The sequence below is a fragment of the Rattus norvegicus genome, chromosome 3 (assembly GCF_036323735.1).
Source record: "Rattus norvegicus strain BN/NHsdMcwi chromosome 3, GRCr8, whole genome shotgun sequence".
NCBI lineage: Eukaryota > Metazoa > Chordata > Mammalia > Rodentia > Muridae > Rattus > Rattus norvegicus.
Window position 1 is genome coordinate 85,020,885 of NC_086021.1, and position 20,833 is coordinate 85,041,717.

A 20,833-nucleotide genomic window follows, 5' to 3' on the forward strand; every position below is an offset into this window, starting at 1 on the left:
CATTGGAATGCTGTGTGAATAGGTTTTCAAAATGTTCAATAATTAATAGAGAGAAAGAAAGGTAGCTATTGTGCTAAGTGGAGGTATACCGAGTGTCCCATGTTAACAGAAGAGATGGTTTGACCCCTGTGCCCATGCTCTGACAATCCCTATTTGGGTAGCAACAAATCTATCATATTTTCCTAAAAGCAATTCCTTTAAGATGAGTCCTGGCATGTAGGCAAATGCTGTTTGGAGGGATGAAAAATAACAATCTTCGAAGGCCAAGGAAGTTTCTTTAATATACTTTGTTTTAACTGTGAGAAGGGGGTATAGCTCATCAGGTAAAGCACTTACTGAGCAACCCCGAGGGCCAGAGTTCATATCCCTCTCCCCTACGTAAAGGTCTTGTAGGTGAGATGGTGGGTCTGTTCTCTCAAAGTGTGGAGTGCAAAGATGGGGATTCCTGGAACAGGATGGCTAGAATAGCTGAATCACCACGGTCAAGTGGAAGACTGCCCAATATGTAAGTGGACCATGACCCAGGAAGACACTCAATGCCATTCCTGGATTCCATATGCACATATATTCACACACACACACACACTCACACTCACAAACACACACACACATACACACTCACACATACACACACTCACACATACACACACTCACTCACACACACATACTCACACACACAAACTCACTCACACACACTACACACACACTCACACACACTCACACACACATTCACACACACATACATACACACACTCACACACACATTCACACACACATACATACACACACACACATTCCCATACACACACACACTCACACACACATTCACACACACATACATACACACACTCACACACACATTCACACACACATACATACACACACTCACACACACACATTCCCATACACACACACTCACACACACACTCACACACACATTCACACACACATACATACACACATTCACACACACATTCCCATACACACACACTCACACACACATTCACACACACATACATACACACACTCACACACACATTCCCATACACACACACACTCACACACACACACATTCACACACACACACACACACACAATCTGCCTATACTGTATGAACATACATACACTCTTTCTGGTCTTCATCCTACAATACATACCTAGAACTTCACTTTACCTTCTCTTCCTTTTATTGGCATTAAGCTTTCCAATAGATAGACATTCTTAGTAGTAATTCATGCTAAAATGTGTACCTATTAAGATCATTGAAAAAATCTAGTAAAAATCTAATTTATATCTGCTGCAGAGAGGCTGGCCTTATGAGCAGCTCCTTTTCTCTTGTGGCCCAAGTTGTTCAACTTGTGAGTTTGAGGCTACCAAGTACAAGTTCTTAGTGGCTGTGCTGAATAAAGTTCAGGATTTGTTTCTCACTACAAAGATTGTCTGCCTTTCCATTTTGTAGGATTTTAACCACTATTCAGAGAAGTAACTTTATAAATGGTATTTATTTATAAAGGTTTTCTTACTAGGGTCTTCCTTAACTTTTGCCATAGAATATTTTTTCCTTTCTACTCTGCAGAGATGAGCCCTTTACAGGATTTCTTGCTGCTCAGCATTCTTTCCACCTTAAATTACTTTCCCATCAGTATCTCCATTTGCTTTTTCCTCTAGTGTATACAGGAAACAACGTGAATAATGCATATTACTTTCTATATACATCCAACAGAACATTGAATGAGTGAATCATTGAAATGTGTTTCTGTTATAGAACAGAAACCTTTGAAATTAAAGGGACTTCATTTGAATATACTCCAATTGCAGACAGTATTAAAATGCATTTAATGAATCCGAAAACTGTACTGTAAAATCTGGTAGTCATCAAATAACATCTTTCAAATGCAAAAGTAAGGGACGCAAGTTTGATGTCCCACGGAGGCAGGCTTTTCCAGGCTTTGTTCAATAGCGTTGACGTGTAGGAAGGCAGGCTATGTCGATGTGGCCGTCTCCTACTTGAGATGATCAAGCCAGTGCCTCGTGCTTCTGTGGCCACATCCACGTGACTGATCTCCTCTGAAGATGAGCCTCCTTAGGCTTTTCCTCAAATCTTCATCTTTTTTCATAAACCCCATAATTGACATCAAGCCACAGTGTCAGACATCACTGGCTTCCCACTCATGTTTTCCATTCGTTTCTGGATTCTTCCAAGTCAGAGGATGTAACTGACTCGATCAGGAACTAAAATAAAGGCCATTGAAACAGCAGTGACTTCCAAGCTCTTTGCTAAATTTAGTTCCTCAATACTTTCCACTCAAATGAAACCCATGAACTACAATTAGAACATTAGAACAGAATGGGAGCTTAAAGGTCATCTAACCTTACTCCCCCATTTCTCCGTTGAAAGTGCGGGGACCCAGACATATGCTATGATTTGCTCGAGGCCACAGAGCTTCTTAACAATGGAACTTGAACTAAGATCTCCTCAGCCCTGGGTCAGAACTAACCTATCCATATCTTGAAGCACAAATACAACCGATGTTACTAGTTGTGGCTTCTGTCACCAGCGGTTCATCGATGTCGTGGTTGAGAGTCTAACAGCAAAGGTTTCTGACTTGTAAGTTGCTACAAAGAAATGACATGATTTTATAGCCAGCCCACGCTAAAAACTTCCTGCTTTGTGTTCATCAATAATGGATGACCCACCCCTGTAATGCTCAGAGGGAGCTTACACTGCACTTTTGAGCAGCCGGCTAGTAATGTACAGTGGATAGAGCCTTTCTTTTAAATCCCAGGGCAGCAGGTCCTTCAGGGCTAGCATTGCAATCTCAATTAGCCCCTGAGTGAAAGCTTGGCATGTGTATTAGTGAGCAGAGACACAATTAGCTTATTCTTCCTTTCCGTGTTGTGTTGAGAGGAGCCAAAGGGTTGGTGGTGGATCAGGAAAGCCAGGCATCACAGGATTTTGAAGAACAGAGTTGCTCAGACCTCGACATCTTCTCTTGGTCACGCTGGAATTACAGAGATTTATTACAAAGCGCCGTGTGGGGCTTGGTGAAGGGTGTCTCCGGAGACGCTTCGGACAGCAATCGAGCTCTGTCTTTTTGAGTGCTTCACCACTCTGTCTTAGACTCATCATTAGCATGGAGCCCAACAGCCCCAAAAAGATACAATTTGCTGTGCCTTTATTCCAGAGCCAGATCGCTCCAGAGGCAGCAGAGCAGGTAAGGGGAGAGGGTGGGGAAGGATTCCTGGGTACCGGGCAGTAAGAAGCATACATTCTTACTAGGTGACAGGTCCTCTGCTTTCCGCATTTGCCTAAATTGTGACTTTTACGATGAGAAAGGAGTTTGCTTTTGCACTCATGTTTGGGGTGCACTGGAAAACAATTGGCTAAAATTTTTAGCAGCACTTAATTTTATAGAAAATTAGACAGACCAATATATTAGACATTCTGGTCTGGTGCTGGCTTCTGCTTTCTAAGGTAACAGTTTCAACATTTAGAGAAGCTTTGTAAACTTTACCAAAAATTAGCAATCTTTCATTTTGTTATTTATAAAACAAAAAAGAAATGTAAAAATTAAAGTACTAAATCCCAGACTAATTCAGTATTATAGGTGTCTATTTTTAATGTAGTTTTTTTGTGTTTCCCAAAACATATTGTTCATGTCCTTTGCCCATTACATAAATAATGGAAATAAAAAGTGCTATTTTACATTTTCCTGGATTCCTTTTTTGCGTCTAATATTGCTTTCTAATTGTTCATATTTCCTTAGACTCTGGTGCAGTGAACCCACTTAAAAGGGTTCTGTGGCACAAAATCAAATGTGGCGTACCTTAGGAATAAGCAAGAAATTATGAGAAATCTAATCTAATACATTAATTGCTTAAAACCCAGAAGATCCCTGAATTCTCTTCCAAACAGTTTACACAAGGTTTTAAAGTACGGACTCTGTGAGTCTTACTTTACAGGATGTTTTCACAGTAGGTCCACCCAGATAAGTATAACCTTGACAGTGTCTATTCACTGAACCAAACATTGTTTCCATAGTGAACGTCATTCATACATTTTATTCTTTATTGTATTGACAAATACACTGAGAATTTAATTGAATGAATAAATTTAGGCTATCAGAAGCAAGACGTGTCTAATCATAGTATTTCTCTGTAACTCCTATCAAAAGGGAGTGTATGTTTTTTTCTTCGACACTTTTGAGTAACTTCAATGTATTTATTTACGATTTCACATACACAATATATATATGTTTATGTATATGTATATATTCATATCTACCCCTCTCCTCTCCTATTACATTGACATCTTTCAACATATCCTTTTTCTTTCGTGTTCTCTCCCTTTTATTTTTTGTAATCCACTGCCTGAAGGAATTAAAATACACATTCTTATAACATCTGTAATTTTTGTTGACCTGCCAATTTGGTTTAAATATTAAATTAGAAAGTAAAATGTTAACCATACTAATTGAAATCCAGAAGCTGACAATTAAATTATAACACACAGTAGAAATTTGAGGCTTCCAATTTTGCCTCATTTACTAAGAGCAAGGGACCTTGATATGTCATAAGGTGTTACCACAGCCATTTAAGGAAGTTATCCATCTTCATATTTTCTAGTATATTAATTTCACTTGCATTTTTAGATTATATACAACTATTATTTTTTTTTCCTTCAGAAGTATGGCTTTGTGCTCAAAGAAAATGTTAGTAATGTCTAGCAGTTCTGATGGCTTCCTGTGTTATAAATATGTAGTCAGTATATATTGTGATCCTTTTAGACATTTGCTTGTGTATATTAGTCAAAGAAGAGGGTGGGCAACTGTGTGAGCTGCGGAGACAATAAGGGACAGTGTCTAATTCTCACACTGACATTAGCTGGGCCTTTGCTGTTCACAGATCAGGAAAAGAAGACCTACACCAGCATCCCTTGTGATTCTCAATGAGCATAACCCCCCAGGTAAAGAGGCATGATGTCTTTCCTATTGACAAAATGGAGCGGGGCTGTCTAAGAGGTCCAAAGAGCACGGCATTGATGACAAGTTCCAGCTTAGGGTTTCAGTTACCTAAAAGGGATAATAAACAAAATCATGAATAAATAGTATAAGAATTGTCTGCACCAACAGCCTACTTTTTCCTCTAGACAAGTGGTTCTCAACCTTTCTAATGCTGCCACATTTTAATATAGCTCTCATGCCATGGTGATCCTCAACCTTAAAATTATTTTCATAACTGTAATTTTGCTTCTGTAATGAATCATAATGTAAACATCTGTGTTTTATGATGGTCTTAGACAACTCCTGTGATCTTGTTTTCTAATCAAAGGGGTCAAGACCCACAGATTAAAATCGTTGTTCTAGAATGACACACTGCTAATCACGTGGTGTGCCGTGCTTTATTGGCATTGGTTTCTGTGTGCTTATAGGGAATCTGGTTCAGGCCTTATTGAGAAAGTTGGTGAAAAGTTGCCTAATTAGGTTTCGAGGTTCAAGTTGCAGGCCTGGAGATGATTATATTTTTTGCAGAATGTGATTTTATTTATGGTATGGGAAGGGCGACATTGGCTACAGCCTTGCTGCTGATGTCATCTCTGAATAATGCAATTGAAAAGGAACCAGATCAATTTTCAGTGCTGCCCATTTGTGAGCCATTCCGAACAGTTGCATCCATTTGTCGAGGTTTTAGTTTCCATTTCCCGTAAAAAGTAAAACTGCATTATTAGTCACAATAAAGAACTATGGTCTGTAATAGACAAACATTGTTTACTTACTGAGTGGAGTGATTTTCGTCTTACATTTAATGGCAGCCCTGAAAATATAAGCAGACCAGAAGAGGTCATTAATTTCGTAACCCAACAAATCTCAAGGTTTTTGTGATTGTTGCTGTTTGTGTGTGTGTGTGTGTGTGTGTGTGTGTGTGTGTGTGTGTGTGTGTGGTGTGTGTGTGTGTGTGTGCATGTTCACATGCATGCGTGCAAGCATACGTGAGTCTGTAAACAAAAAAGGATAAGAAAACATTGAATAATGGAAAGATTATATATCTATTTATAAATTGTGAATGGGCTCTTCTAGGAATGTCTGGAAAAAATAGTCTTGGCCTTTCTGTGATCTTCTTAATTAGAGAAATACACAAATGAAAGAAAAATTCTCATAGAATATTTATTATTGTGCCTATATACAGAAAAATTGGAAGCTCACTGGAGACAAATAAGTTATCTCTGCTGAGAACAAAGCATTCCAATTCGATCCTTAACCTTTAAAGTGCACAGTATCTTAAAATCATCGCCACATACACTGCCTTTGTAGCTCTCATTTGAAACTGCACACAGTAATTGATATGTCTTGAATGCTAAGTACGGGCCATTTTGCACAAAAGGAAAGTGTGAGAGAGATGAAGTGGCCTTTGTGACATTATTCCAAAGATTAAAAACTCAGGCAGTTCTGACCCTAGAGCCCCTGTTTTCCTTCTAGCCTGACAGTAACCTTGAACATTGGCTATTCAATGCACAAAATAGATGCTAAGTTCTTACAAGCAGGCAAACCCAGCATTTAGGGAAATTTCTTTGAGGTACTTACTATAGTCAATGAGGAACTATATTTGATATCCTGTTGATATTTAATGTTGACCTAGGAAGCTTACTCTTAGGAGACTTTCCAACCACTAACTCCCTATTTCTTTTGTCAACCTTTCCCCATCTCTGTGGTTGGGCCCCTGGAGTGAAATTAGCTGTGAGCAGCATCTTACACATAGCTGAGTCATCTTGGAGATATTATCTACCTGTATCTCTTCCTTCTTTATTGAAAGATGGCCATGTATAGCACTGGCATCAGTGTACATGTCAACTGTGTTTAGAATGAGAGCTACATTCCTCAGCAAAGCCCTAGAACTAAGACTTTTCCTAGTAAAAATGATGTAACTCAGTATCAAGTAAAAAGCTTGATGTCAGATTTTCTCAGCCAAACAAATAATGAAAGGACTATAAACTCAATATAAACTTGGCCACTGGTTACTAGTCCTATAATCCTGGGCAAGGGACATCTTCGAGCTTTATCCTGTATCAGACAGATGCAATAATGCCCATTCCTTTCTACTTCACAGGCTATTTTAATGACCCAATGATTTAACCTAAACATACCTTAAAACTGCAAAACAGGTATTGAGGGTCATCGTTAATTGATATCGTCTAGAACTCAGCCTCTGCAGGCACTATGTAAGACTCATACAACAAGCCCAAGGGCAGCTTTGTGTTCACTTCTGCCCTGACAATTTCTGTCTTATGCAACAATTCCTAGTTACAAACATGAGGCCACCAGAAAAGCACTCCCTAAGAGCTCCTACCTTTGCAAAGCAGCAGCCTCTTCTGCCCTCAAAAGCAGCAGGCTTGAACAGACAGGGAATGGTGCAGCTTTAAATCCTGGGGAGAAAACTCTAAACAATTCTCTTTAATTCACTGAAACAGCCCTAAAAATGATTGGGGATTCTTAGAATTATATGTCACTAAGACTGTTCAAGACCCAAATCCCTGCAAGTGTTTCTTTATGGTCAATAAATAAGGCAAAGAAAGCTAAATTTGTTTCATTATTGAGAGTTGATTAATGAATTGCTCTATGTGGATGTGGTGGCACATGTCTATAATCCTAGCACTTAGGAGGCTGAGATGCGTTTGCCCCAAGTTCTATCTGTTCTGAATTAGATAAGACATACCTGGCCAACCTGAGCTACAGTGTTTAGAGTGGGAAAAGTTGTCTGGGAGACTAGAACAAAACTCTTTTCGATGGGATATGAGTGGACTGCAACCATGACTATATAAAAAGTGCAGTTCTCTGTTGCTATTATGACTTACCAGGTTAGGTATTAGCACAGATGGTACATTATGGATTTCAGTATAAATATGCATTTCTCATACTGCTGTACTACAGAATGGAGCAGTAGAACAGGATGATAGGTTAACCTGTTAGTACAGTTGTTTCATTTTTGCTAGTTTGACTGTGATGCAAACACAGGGAAGATAGACCCCTGATTGGTCCGTTCCCATGGCAATAAACTATGCCCTCAGTTTTTTCCTAGCAAATAAGCTAGAATTCCCCCAGGAGATGCCCTATGAAACAGGTAAACAACTAGTAAGTCTATCTTACCCTCTGACAGGTCAGCAAGTCATCTTCACTCAACACTGCAGGAATACTAAAGGCCAATAGCAAATACTATGCTTCCCTGTAGCCAGGAAAGGATTTAAGTATTTGGTTTCCAAAATAACTTTGAGCAGTCAGATGATAGTAACAAAATACCAGGAGCATAAGATCTGGGACTCAGCTGCCATCAAAGACAAATGTCCCCTTTCCCCTCTGTCTTCTCAGACCAGTAACTTGATCAACTTTGGAAGAAGCTGCTTCTCTTTCTGTACTTCAGTTCCGCTTCTAACTGGGCTTATGAGATTCTATGAAATTCTATCTTACAGTGGTGTTATCCATTCTTATAGGAAATGCAGTTAGCATTTGCTCTTCTGTAATCTGTAGTCAACCGGTCTGATCCTTACAGCGTTATCTGAATTTACACATAAATCATCTTAATAGAGCAATAAAGGCAAAACTGCCTTTTGTAATTTATTTTATCTCACATGTGGTTTTTCTTGAACATTGTCTATAAGACTACATATTTAGCAATGGGAGCTTTGGGGCTAATATCCACTTATTAATGAATGCATAGAGAGTGTGTTTTTCTGTGAATGGGTTACCTCACTCAGGATGATATTTTCCAGCTCATACCCTTTGCCTATGAATTTCATAAAGTCATTGTTTTTGATAGCTGAGTATTACTCCACTGTGTAGATGTACCACATTTTCTGCATCCATTCCTCTGTTGAAGGGCATCTGGGTTCTTTCCAGCTTCTGGCTATTATAAATAAGGCTGCTATGAACATAGTGGAGCACGTGTCTTTTTTATATGTTGGGGCATCTTTTGGGTATATGCCCAAGAGAGGTATAACTGGGTCCTCAGGCAGTTCAATGTCCAATTTTCTGAGGAACCTCCAGACTGATTTCCAGAATGGTTGTACCAGTCTGCAATCCCACCAACAATGGAGGAGTGTTCCTCTTTCTCCACATCCTCGCCAGCATCTGCTGTCACCTGAGTTTTGATCTTAGCCATTCTGATATTTTCAATGTTAAATGTCCCTAAAAGCCTCAGCACACTCAAATCTTTGGTGCTGCTGAGATATGATGGAAACTTTTAGAAATAAAAACTTCCTGGAGGTAAGTAGGGTTATTTGGGTAATGTCCAGCTACCCGATGACAAGTCCACTCTGAGGTCTTACCCTACCAGGGACCCAAAAGAAGGCGAGGCAGTCACTTTAAAGCCATGGGAAAAAATGAGTGTCTTCTCATGGCACCAAACACAGAATTAGAACTCCAGAGTTAGGAAAAGAAAACATTTCGAAACTATTGCTAGTTTAATCTTACATTGTTATAGAAGGACATAAATCACCTCCGCCTCCTGAGAAGGCAGCTCAGGAAAAAATATAATAATTACGCCTGGTTTTCAGCTTCAAATCTAATTAATTTTAGAGGTTAAAGAAATAGTTTCTTCTGCCAAATTGCAAAAGAAGTTCTCTGACAATAAATCTTCACTTATTCTCGTCAATAAAAGTTGTTTTTCGCCTATTATAAAACAATTCCTTATTGTTACTTTCTTACACCAACTATCCATTTCCAGAACCACTAAGCGTTCTAGGGAATCCTTTCCAACTACTCCCCAATCTCTCTGCATTGTGATCCCAGAGCAGCACACAGCCTTCCAGTAAGAAGCCAGCCTAGACCAGGCTTTGGGAATATTCAAGTTTGTGGCATACTTCCTTTCCCATTTACTGTTAAGCAGAGGCTGCATGGTTACAATTATATTTAATGGGCCTGAGGCCTATTAAACATGATTGAACTATAAGAGGTTCTGAAGCCAAGTGAAGATTTAGGTAAGTACCCAAGACTTTAAAGGCTTATTATGCATCTAAAATTGTAACTGGAAATACAGTGTAAAATGATTTGGAAGGGTATTTATTGAATTTACTTCCAAGCCAATTTTGGAGAAAGTTGGCTTCCTCTTGACTATTTTACCCCTAAATTATCTTAGAAATAGGAATTAAATTGAGAGGGTATTATGATATACCTGGGAGTCCTAAAATTACTTAACCTGAAACTTATGAGCTACGGTGGTCACGATCATGCCAACTCCTTACAATTTTGAGAGTAAGTCCAGGAGCCTGAGAGAACTGGGCTTCCTAACACTTGGGAATATGTGACTCTGCAAACTGAAAAGAAAGCCGGTGGCATTCTGTATACCATAGAGGGTGACTTGTAAACAAGACACACATTTTATAATATTGAGACTCAGTCACCTAATGAGAATGTCCAAAGCCCCATATTAGAATCCTAGCTAGAACATGCATTGTCATTCAAACACAAAGAAGCCCTAGGAATTTTGAATGATTTCTCAGAAGTCCCCTTGTTCAGAAGTAGTGGGAAGCTTTGTAGCGTCAAGTGAAAGTGGAGATGTATTTGCTTTGTTAAGAGCGTCACATGTATGAACATTTTAATGACAATCTTGCTGTTTTTCAAAATGATTGATAGTGTGGTCAAAAGACCACACCATGAGTGGAAGCTTCAGAGATTCTGACAATTTTTCTAGGACCTTTATGATCTGAGTAAGATACCGTATGAGACATGGGGATGACAGTGACCTCCAATGACCTCAAATCAACTGTGGCCAAATAAAAGTTATGCTGGTCCATAGTATACAGGAGTGCTTTCTGTCTAAATTTTCTTATCTTCTTCAGCAACGTGATTTTTATTCTGATCTCTCCTTTGATTGCTCAGAAATTATTTGCCTTATTTCTACTCAAGACAGTGAAAAACTCAAATCCAATATTTGAAGTCCACTCAACCGTTATCCCATATTAATTTCTAAGGAATGTCTGGAAGTCTGTGGATTTTTTTTTCTTCAGAATTTATTTTTATTCACTACGGGATGTCAAGCCATGTGGAAAGATTTAAAGACTAATAATGTGAGCTGCTTTTAACGAGCATCCACTATGGAATTGATTGACTTATTTTTTTTATAATTATTCAGCCTGTACAACCACATTGTACAATCAAGTGGAATGGTTGAGTCAAAGGCAAATTTTAACTCTTAGTAATAGCAATATGTGTTACATGGTAAGCATTCAAATAGAGAATATTATATTCAAATTAAAAAATAAAACAGAAGGGCAAATAATAAATTTTTTCATTTTGTCAGGATGATGGTTTTAATTAATTTTCGCATAATAGCGCACAAACTCACCTTTTCCATATTTAAAAGGTAGTTGGTGAAATACGATAGAATGGTCACATTGACTAGACTAGTATTTCCTTTTGGTGTCTGTTTTCTTCTTGAAGCTTAAAGCAGATGAAAACAGCTCTACAGGGCACTATGCATCGTAGAAATGCTTGGCTTTTGAGTGGACCTGGTTTGAATTCCAGCTTTGCCAGCAGCTGGTGAGACACTGGGTGCGTGCTTCTTCCCCTTGAGCTTGGTTTGTTTCTTTTATAAAGAGAATAGTGAAGTATCAGAGAATGCCCTGCAGAATAACCACTATCAAGTACATCCCGAAGATTTCCTTCACTGGCTGCTGCTGGAAAAGCTTAGCATTCTCATACATTGCATTAAGGAATAAGTCCACCGTTTTGAATCCTGTTAGGCAGGCATATATAGTCCCCAAGAGATACCATCACTTGTGGGGGGAAAGGTCTAACACCTTAAAGTCAACCAGAAGTGTGCACAGCTGTAGAACTGTTATATGCTCTAGGATGCAGCATTGATTCACCCTTGTATGTCCTTGTTGGCGAATACCATTTTCACAGACTAAAACTTGAGTTCTTAAGAACGGTATTGTTTTTATTAAATAAGTTTCCTACTGTTGTCTATAACATCTTAGAATGATTAGACTCAATAAACATATGTTTGACAGACATGTCTGACCAGCAATGAAATTTTATTTTAATGGTATGGCAAACGAACCTCAAGTATTCATTATTTAAAAAGTTATTTAGAGACATCTCTGAAATGCTCTTCTGGATCATTTTTAACCCCAATCCATTTGTTCTGTCTTCCTGTCATACATCATCCCCAGCCTATATTCTGGCATGGGTTTCATTCTTTGATTCCTCAAAGTGATCCTTCGAAGCCAACTTTTTAAGAGTTTGTCTAGACTGACTCATTTGTAGGAATCAGTCTCTGTCTCTCCCAATTCTCCTATTTAAACTGCAGGGCAGGACTCACTGAAATTTCAAAATCTAACCCTGTCTGATGGACCCATAGCTTGACATTGTTATTCTAACACCTTCTTCCTACCCACTCTAGGATAGTTTACTTACTTAAACTATATACTTTAAGTCAGTAAATGTTTCAGTTGGCCCAAATCCTACAAGGACATGTAATCTAGATAATAGAGAGGAGTGTGTTTCGATGGAAAAGAAAATAATTACAACAATATAAGCCTAAATTACAAAAACCATCACAAAATTAATTCTGGCCAAGGAATAGAAACATTTCTTTATTACATCCATTGTTCTGATACGCATATGTTTGACTTCTGTTGGTCTTCTAGTTTTAAGTATTTAAAAGTGAGGTTGAAACAAATCTTTTACTATTCATTCTAAATTACTCATTGAGTAGATGTTAAATGCTGATATCCTAGTACATTTACATCCACTTTTAAAATCCTCAAATGTCTTGTAAACCTTTCTGACATTTTAGAGAACACATTACTTTCTAAGGGCTAAAATAGAGGTTTGCTCCTCACTATGACCATAGGGAAACTTAGATAAGACAAATTCACAATTCGGTATTCTGTACTTGGACAATGAAGCTGCAGGTATATGGCCAAAGATATTAAGAAAATACAATATACCTCACCTTAGTACAGGCGTGTCTTCCATAGGACTTTCTTAGAATTAGATTTTAAACTTGTAAATAGGCAAGGCTGCCCAGAAAAGGTGCTTGACCGAGAGTAACTGTTTGATGATGTAAATGGATAAAGAGTAGAGGCTGGAGATGGATATGCTCTAGAATGGAGATTAATTTCGTGAATTTTTCTCTTTTTTATTTTTCTTGGATATTTTATGTATTTACATTTCAAATGTTATCCCTCTCCCCCCATACCCTGTCCCTCTGCTTCTAGGAAGCCACTTATCTTCCTAAAACCTCTGGTAAGGAAGTTTCAAATCACTTCAGTCCCATTGTATCTTACTAAGTACTGCAGATGGTCATTTGAAAGAATGCTTGTGTGAGTTCGTTAAATAAATAGACGTCCACGTTTGTGTTTGCCTGGTAATACTGGCTGTCCGGTATACTTAAAATTGAACGTGAAATTTTAAGTTTAAGGCAGCTCATTCAAGTTGCTTCAAGTTAATGCTCAGAGTCACCAAACCATAGAATTAATGGCCCTGTGGTGACAGCAGAGTTTGAGGGTGAGGGGGGTCGGGATCTCACCAAGCTGAATACTTTATTGAAATATGACTTTCAAATGTCTTTTTTTGGGGGGAACATTACTCAGAAACAAGATCTAAGGCTTGGGACTTTCCATCTTTCCATCTGATTCTACACATGACATCTAAAGAGTCCTACATATGACATCTAAAGAGTCCTACATATGACATCTAAAGAGTCCTACATATGACATCTAAAGAGTCCTACATATGACATCTAAAGAGTCCTACATATGACATCTAAAGAGTCCTACATATGACATCTAAAGAGTCCTACATATGACATCTAAAGAGTTCTACATATGACATCTAAAGAGTCCTACATATGACATCTAAAGAGTCCCACCAAGAGTCTCCACACACAGTTGTCAGGAGAAATTACCAGGAGCTAATAAGAAGGAATTTACTTTACGTTTTATTTTATTTTATGTTCATATTGGAGCTGTAGTTTACTTTGAAAACATAAGATCATTCAAGTCTTTTAAAATAGACAAACCTACAAAGGAAGTTAAAACAAAAACAGACTTTAGAGAGACTTAGAAGATGCTTTCGTAAGTCAATGTGAATGCCATCTCATATTAAGTTGCTGCTTTTACTTCCAAGACACAAGTATTCTATGCATACTTCTATCTTGAGTTCTTGGAAAAGTATTCTGCAAAGGCTCAGGAGGTGACCATGGAAAACCAAAGGTAAAAGGAAAAGCCTGTCCCAAACCATGCATTCAAACTGGGAAGACTTCACCATTCAATCCCAGTCTATACTTTGTCCCTTCAGACATTCTCTAACTGTCAGGGTATCCCAGCACATTGTGAAATGCTACATCTATATCTACAAGTCTTCTCTACATCATTTATGCAGCTGTATGACTTCAAACTATTTAGAATAAGTTGACGCAGGTGCAAATGAGGGTTGAACAATGCTATTTATAAAATAAAATTGCCAAAGTCTGCATCATTAAATGGCAAAATATTGATAGTCTGATTTTAATATAACAATGCAGGCTTAGCATTGCAATAATACTAAATGAAAGTGCCATGTGAGATAAAATAGGACATCTGCACTTTTTAATTTCCTGTGCTCTCTGATAGCAATTTCTTAACAATATGAGAATGAACTTTCAGAATCTTATTCTTCAAATATAAATATATTGCCTTGCTTATATATGGAAGGGATATTATATATGAATTGACTATATAAAAAGAGAAAATTAAGTCAGTTAGAATAAAACCAAGTTTTAAAATATTTAACCTCGGTGATACAGGTGGCTTTGTCTGTCATCTTCTACCATATTTTTTGAGGCATGATCTCAACAGTTGAAACTCACCAATTTATTATATGAGCCACTGAGCCCTAGGGATGTGCCTGCCTCTCTCTCCTACCATCCAAGATTTGTGGATTTAGGTGGGTGTTGGGGATGCAGACTCCGTTACTCATGCTACCAAATGTTTACTCTTAGCTGAGTCCACAGCATCTCTGTACAAACCCAGGTACAGGTTTGCTGTTCCTGCGATGCCAGCATTGTGAGCCTTGGAGACAGAAGAATCTTTAGAACCTGCTGGCTGACAGTCAGGCTCCAAGGTCAGATTCCCAAGTACTGAGATAACAGGACTCTGTCCCCAGACCAAGGTCAGTAAGGGTCTGTGTCTCAAGGGAACAAATCAGAACATGCATGGCAGGGTAGGCCATCTAACATCTTTTTGACCTATGTACATCATGTACAGGCTACTATACTGAATAAACATGCACCATATATACACACATGCACACACACATACACACACATACACATATGGTATATTCATATATTTGTATATACCAAAACCCCACATAATAATGCATATACACAGATGGAGAAAAATGCAAAAAGTGCATTTAAAATGTTATATTCAGTGTATATTTTACTATTTTAGGATTATGTATCTTATTTAAGTGGTTTTCATGTTCCCATTTTCCTGATTGGTGAACATAAGAATTATAACCATATAATTAGACAGCTTAGGCCTTATGAAGGTGAATTACCTATCTATCTGTCTGTCTGTCTATCTATCTATCTATCTATCTATCTATCTATCCATCTGTAATTGGCACATGGTCTTTCTGTCAGCCCAGGCTAGCCTCAAACTTGCAAGTCTTCTGTCTCAGATTCTCAAATACTGCTATTGCAGGACTGTGTCACCAAAGCTGACAGCACTGTTAGCCTTTGGAAGCACCACAGTTCTCATACCAGCAGGTCTATAAGTTAGTGGTTTTCAACCTATATCATGACCCCTCTGGGGGTTGAAAGACTCTTTCAGAGAAGTTGCCTAAGACCATTGAAAAACACAGATATTTACATTACAACTCCTAACAATAGCAAGATTACACTTAAGAAGCAGCAATAAAAATAATCTTGTCTCTCTATTCCCTGCCACGGGTATTCTTATTCCCCTTTTAAAGAAGGAGTGAAGCATTCACATTTTGATCATCCATCTTGAGTTTCATTTGTTCTAGACATCTAGGGTAATTCAAGCATTTGGGCTAATAGCCACTTATCAATGAGTGCATACCATGTGTGTTTTTCTGTGATTGGGTTACCTCACTTAGGATGATATTTTCCAGTTCCAACCATTTGCCTACGAATTTCAGACAGAAGGAACACCCATTCAGAGCCTGCCCCACATGTGGCCCACACATATACAGCCATCCAATTAGACAAGATGGATGAAGCAAAGAAGTGCAGACCGACAGGAGCCGGATGTAGATCGCTCCTGAGAGACACAGCCAGAATATAGCAAATACAGAGGCGAATGCCAGCAGCAAACCACTGAACTGAGAATAGGACCCCCGTTGAAGGAATCAGGGAAAGAACTGGAAGAGCTTGAAGGGGCTCGAGACCCCATATGTACAACAATTCCAAGCAACCAGAGCTTCCAGGGAATAAGCCACTACCTAAAGACTATACATGGACTGACCCTGGACTCTGACCCCATAGGTAGCAATGAATATCCTAGTAAGATCACCAGTGGAAGGGGAAGCCCTGGGTCCTGCTAAGACTGAACCCCCAGTGAACTAGATTGTTGTGGGGAAGGCGGCAATGGGGGGAAGATGGGGAGGGGAACACCCATAAAGAAGGGGAGGGGGAGGGATTAGGGGGATGTTTGCCCGGAAACCGGGAAAGGGAATAACACTCGAAATGTATATAAGAAATACTCAAATTAATAAAAAAAATAATCTTGTGGTTGCGGATCACCATGACATGAGTGGCTGTGTTAAAAGGTCGCAGCATTGGGGAGGTTGAAAACCACTGTTGCAATGATACCCCTTTCTTGTTACTGTGAGGACAACCTTGAAATTATTTGGTTGTTCTTCCCCGATTCTTTTAGTGGACTTTTAACCAACTCTCATCCACAGTACAGCCTTGCCTTCTGTTCTTGTTGTTTTTGCCCCTGCTTACCAACAACATTCCTTGTTCCTAAGTATCTAAGATCACACACTGACACACTAATTTCCAAACTGGTTGTTTGTGACATTAACAACGAGATGTGTCATGCTAAAACACATTCTAAACGTAGAACCAGCGAGTGTAGATTTTGTATCATGATGTGAATCCTTAGTCTTAATTCCATTTCCTTGAAGCACATTCAATGGTAGCCCTGCCTCTGGCTTTGTTGCTGGAATTAATAAGAAACTTCAAAGCAACGTTACAGATCTCAGGCGTGTTCCTTCTCCGCTATGGTTTTGTGAGGCTCTGGAAGTCATAATTAAATAAGAGGTGATTGACTGTGGCAACTTAACTTTCGTAATTCAGCTGTCAAAGCTCTAATTTATCCTCTGCCATTTACCCACCCTAGCTTTTAATTAGCTATGATAAGGCACATAGGAGCTTCTCATGAAAGGATGACATATTCCATCACCTCCTGCGTGCTGTTTTTGTTCTGCCTTTCAAATGAGTCAGTCGTTTCTTCCCTCGTCTATAGAACCTTTATTACATAAAATTGTTGACAATTATACTAAAGCTGAGACGATTTAAAAAAACAAAAAAATCAAAAAAGAGGAGGAAAATAATTCTGTTCAATGATGCTTAATATTGCCGCTTTATTATTTTTTTCTATCATGGGTGTTGGCAGAATATAAGAATTATGTTCATTTTCCATGTAGCAATTCCTGCTTAAAATACGGTTCAGCATGTACAGAGACTTCAGGTCCAGGAGGGACAGGCTGGGAAGGATGTGCTTTCTAAAGCACAATAAGGACTCTCCATTTCCTTACTATTATTGATTCAGAGCATTACCCACTTGCCCTTGGTGATTAAGGGTTTTCAAGAGCTAATGCCAGAGACCCACTTACCACCACATTTCAGCGAAGAAGAACTGCACGAATGATTGAGCTAAAGTGGTTCATCTTAAATTCTACCACAGGTAATTTCACTTGGTAACTATCCCAGAGTTCCTGTTTCACTCAGCCAATAAAGGACACTGGAGCCGAGAAATGGCTGAAAATACTTTCAGTCTAGGTCTACAGTCGCAGCCACTGATTCAAAGCAAATGCCAGCTGTGTTCTTTATGTAGACACCTAAGGAATAAGGGACACGTTAAGAATGTTTTGAAGTCTATTTAGGGCATAAAGGACAAGAAGCGCCTCTAAGTTCTGAGCAAGGTAGTTTAAAAAGGAAAATGCCCAAGTTCAAAGGTAAATTTAAAGGGCCTCATGGTGGTGCACATTCTTGCTGGTTTTGCAGTTTGCAAAGCTTCTTGTCTCACCACATGTCTTCTGAACGACTCAGAGAACAATCCGTCTTCATTAGACAGAGGGGGAATGATAAGGTGAGCTCTTGAAGGTCCAATAGCAGGGAAGTTAGTGCAGTTGAAGTGTAAATGGAGGTGTCCATTCAAGTCATTGCTCTCCCATAGCATCCTTCCACAAACATGCAACGTCCAAACACTCCTGCTGTTTAATTTGCTGTCCTCTTGGAATAACTACAATTAAATTCCTCATTGTACCTTAGCTACAAGGGATTCTGTTTCAAGCAGTGATTGAAGACTGTGGTTATTTATTTCACTGGGAATTTATTTCAAAGTTACATTTTATACTTTTTCTTTTTGGATATTAATAAAAAAAAGACTTCTTAAAAGTTGACAGTGGGGATCTTATTATGCAATAAAACTCCACAGTCAGATAAAAAGAAAAAAATAATTGTGTTTATTATCCCTAGCTATTCATCGGTTGGATATCTATATATCAAGATGTGTTTAATGGCTTAAAACATTAAAATTAGGAAGGGTACTTTAGTTGACACAGGACAGTAATGGCTTGTGCCTAAGTTGAAAGTCATCTTTTTGACTCATCTACTGTTATTTTTATCTTAAGGGTCAGAATAAACCCAATTCTTTAGGAAGGTGTATGGATCACACGCCAGCTAGAAACTTTTATACCTAAATGAATAATATGTTGTTGGATTAGTTAACACATTTGCTCCAATTGACATCTAACTTTTTAAGTTTTTTGAGATTGCCATTTTTTTTTTTTTTTTGGTCTGACCATTCTTTTGTGGTGCTCAGAAAGAATGGATCATAGAGTTAACTAGTTTTGTTTTATTTCTTTTTTTTAAATAATTTTATTTTTTTGGACATTTTATGTATTTACATTTTAAATGCCAGTGGGGAAAGAAGGATTTTAGGAGCCTTTAGCTCTATTTAGAGCATTGGCATTGATTATGCCCTCTCTTATTCCAAAGCTCCAGAATTAAGCTTATAGGTCCAGGAAGAGGCAAATGCCTAGAGGATCTTCACCATTGATGGAGGATAGGGGTCATTAAACCTATTTGGTTATGACACAAGGGTTATATCTGCCTTCACTTTTCCAAATTCTTACAGTGGTGATGTTATAACCATTAGACTTCCTGCATTTGGTGTTCATGGGCATCAGTTAAATTGGTTTTGGATGCACGGCACACAGAACAATGTTTTCATAGTCATTTCGTCACGATGAATGTTAGTGGTAAAGGACCTGTGTGGGGCTTCATGGCTTTGGTGCCGACGTGTCTTGGGATAAACATCAGGTGAGGATACTAGTGATTACAGGTGCCAGCAGGTCTAGGTCATGTTGATCTGTGGATTTCTTGAGTTTTAGAAACGATTAGAAACCAGAATACATTACATTAGTAACCAAATTTATTTCTTTTACTGTATTTAAATGATCCACATCAGATTTCAAAGTGTTGTCAGTAAAATGGAGATGTTGGAAACTGAATATATGATACACCTTTAAACAAGAATATAGAAGTTGAAGCGCCCAAAGGCCCAGTGCCCCAATGCTGTCAGATAGCAAACAGCCACTCTCCTGCTGAATAATCAGATACTTTTCTTCTATCTTAACTACCTTGTGACTAGACTAACATGAACTGGGGTTTCTTTTCAATGTCTTTGAATTGCAAATTAAACATTTATTCCAGTAATTCTCCTAAAACCATTTTTGCCCACCCACGTAACCTATCAAAAAACTGATAGCAACTTGAAAGTTAAGACTGAAAATCAAAATGTGCATTTGCCATTGCACAACTTTACCCAGTAGTCCCTTTGATTGGTTGGCTCATAAGGCTCTTCTGTAAATAGATCATAATGACTATGAGAAAAATGATCTTAGAATGAATCTTGTACTGTGTCTTTCTGGTTCACCCTTTAATGCAAGGAAAATAGAAACTAATTCTGGCCCCCACGAATTGTTGGCAAGCACGACATACAGATAGCTTCCTTTAATAGCATTCCAGCTGTTGTGCGATCTTCTGAATGAGCCTGATAAGACTGTGTCTCATATGTTCCTGAAAGGTAGGTAATTATTAACACGCCTATCAATGCATGCATGCTGCTCTTATTTGGCATAGTAAATGACCTCATTGCAAGCATCTGGTCCAGTTCCCTGATTCTAAATTAGTTTGACATTCCTTCCTGTAATTCTTTTCCCATACAGATGATAACCTGCTTTCTATCAAGAAAATTGTTTCAGGTTTAATGTTATTTTTTTTTTACTGTGTGGCAACAAGAGTCTGGAATTTATTGTTTCTAGAACTATAGGTCCCCATTTTACATCTCAACAAATCTGAAAAGCTTTAGTTTTGAATTCTTTATTTTTTTTTAAAAAACCTACTTCCTTAGACAAATGATTTCAAACTGTGACACAAAGTAATCTTGGAAAAATATTACCTACTCTAAACATGTTCTCTAAGGGACGGAAAATAAGACAATGATAAAAGAAAAACAATTTTCTAAACCTACACACACACACATACACACACACACACACACACACACACACACACACAGAGAGAGAGAGAGAGA

The 20,833-nt window shown here is 38.4% G+C and overlaps 1 protein-coding gene across 1 annotated transcript in view; it reads left to right on the forward strand.

Moving 5' to 3' along the window:
• The first annotated feature begins 2,736 nt into the window (after nt 1–2,736).
• Ppp1r1c (protein phosphatase 1, regulatory (inhibitor) subunit 1C) overlaps nt 2,737–20,833 on the forward strand; it is a 102,989-nt gene continuing 84,892 nt past the window's right edge. The window contains exons 1-2 of the mRNA NM_001109200.2: nt 2,737–3,215; nt 4,906–4,966. Of these exons, the coding sequence (NP_001102670.1) occupies nt 3,135–3,215; nt 4,906–4,966 (142 nt within the window). The 5' untranslated portion in view covers nt 2,737–3,134. The remainder of the gene's footprint in view (nt 3,216–4,905; nt 4,967–20,833) is intronic.